The sequence below is a fragment of the Elephas maximus genome, chromosome X (assembly GCF_024166365.1).
Source record: "Elephas maximus indicus isolate mEleMax1 chromosome X, mEleMax1 primary haplotype, whole genome shotgun sequence".
NCBI classification, from domain to species: Eukaryota; Metazoa; Chordata; class Mammalia; order Proboscidea; family Elephantidae; genus Elephas; species Elephas maximus.
Window position 1 is genome coordinate 48,235,665 of NC_064846.1, and position 10,409 is coordinate 48,246,073.

At 44.9% G+C, this 10,409-nt stretch overlaps 1 protein-coding gene across 1 annotated transcript; it reads left to right on the plus strand.

Annotated features, from left to right (window-relative positions):
• Positions 1–7,832: 7,832 nt before the first annotated feature.
• Positions 7,833–9,257, plus strand: KCNE5 (potassium voltage-gated channel subfamily E regulatory subunit 5). The gene has a single exon (XM_049872088.1). The coding sequence runs from the start codon at positions 7,970–7,972 to the stop codon at positions 8,393–8,395; it is 426 nt and encodes a 141-aa protein (XP_049728045.1). The 5' UTR covers positions 7,833–7,969; the 3' UTR covers positions 8,396–9,257.
• The last annotated feature ends 1,152 nt before the right edge of the window (positions 9,258–10,409 follow it).

A 10,409-nucleotide genomic window follows, 5' to 3' on the forward strand; every position in this document is an offset into this window, starting at 1 on the left:
TATATGATTCTATTTAAATGAAGTTCTGTAACAGGCAAAACTAATGAATGGTGGAAAAAAATCAAAACAGCCGTTGCCTCTGGGGGTGGCCAGAGGGATTGTCTGGAAGGAGCATGAGGAAACTTTCTGGAGTGGTGATAAGAGATTTACAGTTAAGGTTTGTATATCTCATTGTATGTAAATTTTACCTCAAAAGAAAAAAGAACAGTAAGCAGGTATCCAACTCCAGTTAATGACGGGCATGCTGAAATTGCTTAAGAGTGAAGTATACTGATGTCTGTAACATATTTTGAAATAACTTTAAAAAGAGAGAGAGAATGGACAGAGAGAGGGATGGATGGGTGAACAGATATGTGATAAATCCAGTATAGTAAAATATTAATGGTAGAATGTAGGTCATCAGAACAAAGTATCCACTGTAAAATTCTTTCAATTTTGAAGTATGTTTGAAATTTTCCTTAATAAAATTTTGGGGACAAAAGAAGTAAACACAAAGTTCCATATCCTGCATAGAGCGAATCTTTTTCTATATTCAAATTTGGAAGGCTTCATCGAAAGAAAGCAGACCTCAGACCTAAGTAAATATTTCCTGAGCATTTACTATGTGCCAGGCACTCTACCAGGCTAGCCGAGGGATACTAAGAGAAAGAATATAGCACTTGCCCTCGAAAGGATAGTAGAAACCATAGGACAAGCACACACATCACTGTTATCGTGCTGTGGGGTTGCTAAAGAGAGTGAAATTGCATTCAGGTTGAGAAAGTGGTATTGAAGACATGTTGAGTAGTTACTGCGGCAAATATGGTTGGAAGGCATCTTCGAGCCAGAGCACAGAGAGTCCTGAAGATTGCATCAAGGCGATCATTTGTTAGTCCAATGGGGCCCGTTCAAGAATTTTGAGCCAAGAGGTGGCATCCTTAGGAAATTGCTAGGAGAAAAGGGCAGCTGCAATAGATATCATTGCTTTCGGGGCATTGGCAGGCAGGGGAGATTTTCATGCACCTGGGAGGAGCACAGGGAGCAGAGAAAACACCCATAGGAAGGAGGAGAGGTTCAGAATGATGCAGGAACAACTCTGAAGCCCAAAGAGATGAGATCTTGGTTTGATCCATTGGAAAATGAAGGCTATTTAGTCAGTGTCCCTCTCCTACTTCTTTGCTCCATGATGATGTAGCTTTGTAAGTCCACAGCGATTGTTTACAGTTAGCACGTATTCTGAGTGTCTGTTTCTCTTTCTGATTGGTCAGTCCGCAAGTAATACTGCTGTTAATTTTTTAAAAAATAATATTTCATTGTGTTTCCGGTGAAGATCTACACAGTAGTTTTTAGGTCCCCATCCAACAATTTCTACACGAATTGTTTCGTGACATTGGTTACCTTCTTCACAATTCATAAACATTCTCAGTATTTCCATTCTGGTTGTTCTGTTTCCATTAATCTAGTTTCCTTGCCCCCTTACATTCCCATCTTTGTTTTAAAGTAATCATTGACTGTTTGGTCTTATACAGTTGATTCTTTACGCACAATAGTTATGGGTGATATTCATTACTTTGTGACCCTGTTATTTAGCTACAAGGTGACCTCAGGGCTTAGTTTTTGCTCAAAATTGAACAGTATCTCCATCCATTGTTTGTTTTTTTTTTTTTAAGAGAAGAATGCAATGTGACATTTATTCTTAAAACAGACTTAGGAGTTACACTTACATTGGTAAAGTAGAGGGTCAGTGAAAAAGAGAGAGACCCTTAATGAGATGGATTAACACAATGGCTGCAACAATGGGATCAAACAAAGCAACAGTTGTGAGGATGGCGCAGGACTGGGCAGTGTTCTGTTCAGTTACATAGCACACAGGGTCGCTATGAGTAGCAGGCAACTTGTAGCAACCTTACAATAGCAACATGTACGTGGTATTTAATTTACCATTAAGAACAATGTTGTCTCTGTTTGGAGGAGGGATAACTGACCTTACCTCTGGACATTCAGAAGTCAGAGTCTAGGGGATCATTTGGACATTTAAAACTAGTTGTTCCTTTTGAGTTGCTTCACAGTCACGGCGACCTTATGTGACCCTATGCATTTTAATAGGCCCGGCCAAATATGTTACAAAAGGTGATTTTAAAGTTGAAATCATAGCGCTATAGCTCATGTTCAAAATGATTGCCTTTTTGAAATAGAAATTTTCAAAATATGAGAGATTCCGCTGTTCTATAAGGAGATCTAAGAAGTGTAGGTAAGAGATCCATCTGCTTCTCTGTTTCTCCATTGGTTTAGATCTTCTGCCGAGAAACATAGTTGATTATTTTTTCTTGGGGACAAAATTGAAATTTTTCCTTATGAAGAATAGCAGTATAATCAATGGCCCTAAGTTGTTGGGTCACTGGTCAAAACAGGTTGGTATGATTTGGGTTCAGGCTCAAGACATAGTGATTATTTTCCAAAATACTCTAGGCTTGGACTTCTGTATGCTTTTTTTTTTTTTTTTACTTAGGTTTTTGTTTTGTTTTGTTTTTTAGGAATTTAAGGTTCAGTTTCACATTTTTCTCCCATTTTATCTGGGTCCATCTATTGTGGCCCTGATCAGAATGGTCAGTAGTGGTAGCCGGGCACCATTTGGCTCTTCTGGTCTCAGAGAAGATAAGGCCATTGTTTGTGTAGACTATTAGTCCTGTAGACTAGTTTCTCCTCTGAGTCTTTGGTTTCCAGTTAAATATTTTTAATACCACCCTTGCCTACCTCATAGGGTTGTTGTAAGTTTAATGAAGATAATGTACGTAATGTGCCTGGTACATGCTAGGTATTTGATAAAATGAGATCAGAGACTATATTTGATACTCCAGTATGTGGTCTGGACAAGCCTACCAAGACCCTCAAGAAGTCTCTAAGAGAAAATTTTTTTTTTCTCTTAGAGACTTCTTGAGGGTCTTAGTGTTACCCAATTAGGGTCCGTGCCCTGGAGAGTTGAGCCAATGAAACATTCTCCAAGTCAGAAGGAGTGAGAAAGCTTATTAAGGAGATGCATACATCACTGGCTGTCTCTATGGAGTCCCAAAGAGCAGTTTTACATTAGAGTTTATATAAAATCTTACAAGGGTTACAAGAGTCTTTGTAGTCCCCTGCCAGACATTTCTTTATTAGGCTAAAGACATACATATCCGATACCTGGGCTCCAACTCTCCTGTGGGGGTTGTATGCCACAGGTAGTTCCGCCAGAACAAAAGATTATTTGCATCAGTTTAAAAGAAAGAACAAAGTCATTAACATTTGGTCAAAACAAAGTCATTAACAGAGGTATGTGAGGAGGCAGGCAGAGGAAGAACAACTCATAGGTTTATTTTTTTTTAGTTAAAACAATTTTTTTTTTTTTTTAAGTTCTCAGTTGCCCGTTTTGAAAAAGGAGAAAACATGCTGGGTGGTATTGGGGTCACAGAAGCACTTGAAGTTTCTGAAGTCCATTTCAATCCACAAATACCATTATCTTTATCAAACCCTCTTCTCCCACAATACTGCACATACTGCCATGGAACAACTGAAAAGGCCCAGCTGGACCTAGGAAATCTCCCGTTTATTTTCCTCCTCCTTTTCAGAACAGATCTCCTGCGGTGGCTAGTGGCAAGCTACACATTTAAGATGATACTGCTAAGAGCAGATAGGGTGGGTTGCAACGTAGCAGAACACTGTGAGCTCAGACCACCTGAGGTCTTCCTATTTCAAATAGGCTGGGGACTAGTGCTTAGAGCTTGGGTCCAGAGTTAAAATTCTCCACAAACCAGAATTCTGCCTGGCCTTCCTGCCCGCTGCTCATTCCCCCCAAAGATCCTGGCAGTATTTTGGGTACAAAGGAGTGGCTCTGAGAGTTATGAAGGCACAGTCTCTGTCTTGTTTTTGTCTCTAGAACCCGGCACAGTGCCTTGCACAAAGTAGACATGCAATAAATATTTGTTGAATAAATGAATGATTTTTTCTCAGTCTGTACTTGGTGCTTCAGGAAGCCTTCTTTTCCCCTCCCTCAAAGCTCACTGTGGCTATGCCAGCCTCCTGGACTCCAACAGTCCTTACCATCTATGCTCGCCTTTTGGCATCTAGCCAAATTCAATTCAGTTCAATTCAACCAACTTCCATGGAGCTGCACTGTTGGCAGGAAGCATTCACAGTCTCAAGGAATGGCGAAAGCATTTCCTAGTCCGTGGCGCCTCAATTGTACTTCTTAAACAAACTTGGCATGGTACAGAACCTTTCCCAAGACTTTTTGAAAGTCTAAATACATGATAATAAATTACTTCCCTTTGTCCATACTTTTTTTTTTTTCTAGTGCCATCGAGTCGTGGCGACCACTCAGGAAATAAGTGAGTTCTAGATGATAGATAAACAGATGGTTATTTCACAGGTATGGGGCAGGTGTGGAAGGGTGAGGAGGAATGGGACTCAATCCCTGTCTCATGGATCTGCAATTACACTAGGTGTGGTGGGGAGAGGGGTTGGTATCTCAGCCATTCAGGGCTGGCAAGGGGCTGGGATTTAAAGCGAAGCCCAGTAGCCCCTCGTGGGAAAAAGTACCCCCCTCCCCCATCAACACACACACATCTGTTGTTCTTTTTCTAAGGGTTGGGCTTTTTTAAATTTTATGACTATTTCTTATTCCTGTCTCCATCCCCTTCTACACATCTCCCCCTCCCAACGCCAGTCCTCTGCCAATTAGTCATTTTCTTTCTCCCTGGTAATTATTTCTTTTAATGGAACTAGAATTAGCCTTGTATGTGTTCATTAAAACATTATTTTTAAAAGCAAAAACATGGAGATAACTGAAATCTTACAATAAGGGCTAGTTTAAGTAAATTATGGTACATCTGTATTCTGGAATACTGTGTATACAGTACATTGCTGTTGTGGAAAGATAGTAATTGACATGGGAAAAATGCACAGTATGTTAAGTGGAAAAAATAGGCTACAAAGCTTAAGAGCGTGCACATGTGAATGTGTGCTATTAATAATCTTTTTCTTGGTGCCTTTCTGTGTTTTCTAAGTTTTCTGCATTGAACACTGCAATCTGAGTTAGGGTAGCCCTGGGGCAGTAGGGGACTGCATTTTGAAGAATCAGAGAGCACAAACAAGAGTATCAAGTAAGCCTTCCTCAAATCAGTGAACTTCGAGGAAGGCAAAAGGCACAGAGCATTGGAGAGGAACTCTAGCAATATGCTAATTATCAAGTGCAAAGATGGAGAGGAACTCCAGCAATATGCTAATTATCAAATGCAAAGATGAAGAGATGGTGTCTGTTAGTAGAGAGGACTTAAGGTCCACCAAAGAAGTTTGGATTCCATTAAGGAACCAATGGACAACAACTCTAAGTTTCTGAACATAAAGGGTGAATTGACAGAAGTGGTATTGATGGAGAATTATTCTAGCCATAGCATAATGGATTGCATTGTAGGCAGGGAGAGCTGCCAGAAAACTCAGTTTGCTTATTTGATCTGAGGTAATGAGAGCTTGGATTAGGCTTGTGGCAATAAAACTAGAATGGAAGGAACGGGTGGATCTGAGAGACGCTACCAAGAAAAAATCAGAGGTGGAAATTCAAATTTGGCTAAGTATACGCCAAGGTGGTAGTTGGAACCCCGTAAGAAGACACTTTCCAAGGAAATGGGCGTTAAAAGAGAATAGCTGAGGATTGAGTCTTCAGGGATTCCAACAGTTAATGGAACAAGGGAAGAAGAGGAGCCAGCAAAAGAGACAGAGAATGATGGGTCAGAGAGATAAGATGAGAAACTTGAGAATGCAATGCCATGAGAGCCAAGGGTATGACAGTTACAGGAAGGAGTGGGTGGTTGATGGTATCAAATTCATCCCCGAGGTCAAAGATGCGCACTGAGCAGAGACCCTTGAATTTGGCCAGGAGGTCACTGGTAAATTTACAAAGAGAGATCTTGGCAGAAAGTTTTGGACTCTAGAAGGTTCCAGGGGAAGGAGAGGTGAGAAAATGGATGCAGCTCATGGACATCACCCTTGTAACTAGAGTAATATATTAGGACTGAGAAGAATAAAGTCAAACTTTATAATTTTAGCTCTGCTACTTAACCACTCTGAACCTCAGTTTCTTCTTCTGAAAATGGGAGTAATCCTAATCATAAGGCTGTTGGAAAGTACCAGTTTAAATGATTAGTTTTATGTTATAGTGAAGGGGCTTCTTCCTCTACCTTCCCCCCAAGAAACTAGGTATTTCTGGGAAAGTTTAAGCATTGATAAGGGACTCTTTTAGCTCAACAGTCACGTCCCTAGGTTGGTACACTGCTTTGAAAATTCCCTAGCTGTATTCTCTTGCATTCATCATGCCAACTTACTTTAACAATTCTTCTCTGAGGCCCTCTGAAGTGAGAATATGGAGGGAAGATGATTAGAAGGGAATCAGTAGTCAGGTCATGTGGAATGTTTCTGAAGCGTGTGTAAAGGCTGCTGAGCAAAGCTCTGTTTGAGACACTGGATATAGTTAGATGCCGGTCTCATCCCAAAACACACAGATGGCTACATCACCTGAGTGGATGGTAGGATGGAATGTGGCTGGGGCCAAGGTACCAGAAAACCATCCCTTTTTACCCATGGCACCTGCGGATTGAATGGCCCCTGGACAGAATGGTCTAGAACAGGCAGCTTGATTTTCAAGGTGTTCATGAGTGCACATACTTTTCTCTCTTTCTATTCTCATTTGGCAACTATATACAAGACCTGATCACATTTTTTTCTACCACACTATCTACAAATCAACACTTTGAGCCCTTTTCCTTTATGAAGCAGTCTGTTTCCAGTTTGCCTTACACTGGACTGATCTTTGTCTTAGTCCCTTACCCTAGTGAGAAAAAGTGGCTGCCCCACAAGCGGTCAGGGCCTAGACCTGTTACCAAGCCCTGGAGGGGCACACATCTGTGTGCCCACCTACTCAGGGGTGGGCTGGGCTGGGGGAGGGGTGAGCACATTCTCTAGAACTGGCATTTTTGAGACCTTGAGACATCAAGAGTGTTCCTGATCCTCTTAATGGTGGAACTTGGCTTCACTTCTGGGAAGATGGTCTAAGAAGGGAAACAGGGCCACATCATATTAAGATGCTCTCACACTCACATACTAAGATGCACAGGCCTCTCCAAAAGTGTGATAGGAGATCAGTGCAAGAGTACTTTCCAAGGAGGCTGGTTTATTACCAGAAAGCTTTTTGGAAGACTTGTGCTGTGGTCTTCTAGCAAGTGCCCAGTCTTTCAGCCACCAAACTTGGCCGGAGCTTCTTTTGAATTAAGATGCTCTCCTTGAGCCAGCAGAAGGAATAGGGCTAGAAAGATAGGCCAACGTCTTTGTCTATGGGAGTAACTACCATAACATGTGGACAAGGGGTCTTGTCTGTCATGTCACGGGAAAGCTGAGGAAAGGCTTCGCCGGTCTCGCTTGAGCGCCCTTGGGCAGGGCCTGCCTTGGGGGACAAGATGCTGCATATGGGCCAAAGCGGGGCCTGCAGGGCAGGTGGCCAGAACTTGGAAGGAATTCTCTTCCGCAGCCCAGGGTCCAAGCTTGGCCCCAACAAACTGCCCTGCCAGCCTCTGCCGCCTGAGGCCTCGAGCATTCCGAGCCCCCGCCCCCTTCTCCCCTCCCCCGGACTCGCCCCCTCCCTTGTCCTCTTCTCCTCCCCCCACCAGCTGTCCCCTTTCCCCAGAGCTGGGAGACAGCCGGAGCCTGGGAAGAGGCAGACGCGGGCCGGAGGGGGCGTGGTGGGGAAGGCGAGGAGGGGCGGGGGTAAGGGGATAAGGAGGCCTCAGCGGCAGGCGCCCCCAGCCACTACGCCGCCTGCCCGAGAGTTGGGTGCTGCCGCCGTCGCTTTGCGGCGCCCCGAACCCGGCTCCCCTCTCGCTCACTCGCTCGTTCGCTCGCTTCCCTCGCCAGGGGGGGAAAGGTCAGCAGCGTCCTGGAGCCACCGTGTCACTCCCCGACAGCCATGAACTGCAGCGAGAGCCAGCGGCTGCGCACCCTCCTGAGCCGCCTACTGCTCGAGCTGCACCACAGGGGCAACGCCAGCCGCCTGGGCGCGGAACCGGGCCCGAGCATGGGCATGGGGGTCGTGCCTGACCCCTTCGTGGGCCGCGAGGTGACCAGCGCCAGGGGCGACGACGCCTATCTCTACATCCTGCTCATCATGGTCTTTTACGCCTGCCTGGCCGGAGGCCTCATCCTGGCCTACACTCGCTCCCGCAAGCTTGTCGAGGCCAAGAACGAGCCGGCCCAGGCCTGCTCCGAGCACCAGTGGGCCCCGGGAGGCGCCTCGGCCGAAGCCGAGACAGCCGCCGGCTCCCCGGCAGACAGCCGCCGCCAGCTCGCCCTCGGGGGGCTGCCTGCACTCGCTCAGGGCACCGAGGGGGTCTAGAGCAGCAGACCCAGCTGACTAGCTCGCGCCCTTCTCATCTGGCTTATCCTTGGGCGCGGCTCCTGCCCTTTCCTCCCCTTCCTGGCTTCGCCTCACCTGAGGCCCAAGCAATGATGAGAGGCCAGGAGACCTTGCCGGGAAGGAGAAGCGCAACCCTACCCACTCCTGGCCATTTTCTCCTTTCTTTCCCCTTCCTCCACCCCCATCCTGCACATCCAACTGCACTAAACTGCCTCTGCTCTCTTTTCTTCAGACAGCCCTGACACCACGCTCCAGCCCTCTGGGAACTGAATCCTACAAATCCAACACTTGGCATTGAACTGAGCCACTGAAGTCTATCAGAACTCTGGGCCTTCTAATTGGCAGCTGCTCCAGCGGCTGCAAGGGACTGCTCATTCTGCAGAGCCAACGGGCTTGCCATCACTGCCAGGCCTGCAGCAGCAGCTCCAGCTTCCTGTTGCCTTAGGGACAGAAACAAAGAAAATGAAGAGACCTCAGACATCTTTTTCCTTCCTCCCTCTTGCAGCAGGGAGCTAGCTGGACACTAGGACATGTCTGTGGCATAGAATGGACTTAATGGGGACTGAGAGGGAGGGGGACTCAACAGGGGGGGAAGACCTATGACCTCAACTCTATGGTTTTCTTGCATCCCCAGTTGTCATCCCAAAGGTAACTTGTCTGATTTTTAGTAGCTCTGCCATCTTCTGCTGTGGGTAGCCATTACTGGGTGTATCACCCCAATACCTTCAAATGCCTCTTCTATATTGTTCAGTTGTTACCCCAGCTGTTGGCTTCATTGATGGAACATGAGGGTCAGATGTCCCCTGCTCTATAACCATGGAGACTGTCAGAGGCAGGTAATAAAGGCTGATTAAACAATACCCTAAGACTCTTCTCTCAAAGATCCTGGCCTTGAGACCCAATACAATACAGAGAAGGAATCCTATTTGCTTTTGGAAATGATGTTTGGATTTGGGGATCAGGTGTTTTGATATCTATATACGTATCTTATATCATGTTCCGATACAATAGTTGTGATTGTGGGGGAAGAAAAGATTAATATGGCTAAATGGATTATTTTTGTCAAGCGTTTCAAAAAGTATACCAGCATCATTACTTTTCCCTCAATTCTGGAGCACTTGCAAATATCATAATGCTAATAAGGATTTTCCACTTCCCTTTTGCAGTTTTTCAGGATGCATTAAAAAAAAAAAAAAACTCATACCAACCACTATTTTGTTTTTATCACTGTCAAATCAATTCTGACTCATAGGGACCCTGTAGGACAGAGTAGAACTAACCCATAGGGTTTCCAAGGAGCAGCTTGTGGTTAGCAGCCAAACTCTTAACCACTTCACCACCAGGGCTCCAGCTATTATCAACGCTAATTTTTAGAAGTCACCTTAGTAATTCTCTCAAAAAAAATGACTTCTTAGAAAAGAAAAAAAGCCACCAAATAGTATAAATTTGAAGTCAGAGGGAAGAATGCTTGTACTAGGCAATCCTAACTAAATTAGAGGTGTGCATTTATTGATTTATTCTCCTTATCTCAAGAAGGTTGTCAGAAATTTTTAGGGCCGAAATGACAATGACGGTTTCTGCTTTGTCTGACACATAAAAGCACCTCTTAGCATTAGAGTCAATTTGCTTAAATACAGCTGATTCATAATAATAGCAGGACAAAGATATTATGGGTCACTTAAATGCGTGGATAATACACAAGCCTCATTCAAGGCATTTCTCTTGACCTTCTAGCCCATCTGCTATTTTATTGGAACTAGTAATAAGTTAAATGAACTTAATGTTCATTCTCAGAATTTAGTCCATGAAGATATACTGGCCTCGCGCCACTGCCTCCTCTTCTGTCTTAGCTCCAGCCCTAAGGTCGGCCCCCTCCTTGCAGGCGGAGGCCAGGGATTGGACAGCTGTCCAAGATAATGAGGGGAAGAGAGAGGGGATGCTGTGAGAGCCACCCTGGCCAGGCAGGGAGCCTAAGGGGGATGTGGAGGGAGGA

What these genes read in the sequence shown, in the direction of transcription:
- KCNE5 (XM_049872088.1), top strand. Translation starts at nt 7,970, where the DNA reads ATGAACTGCAGCGAGAGCCAGCGGCTGCGCACCCTCCTGAGCCGCCTA.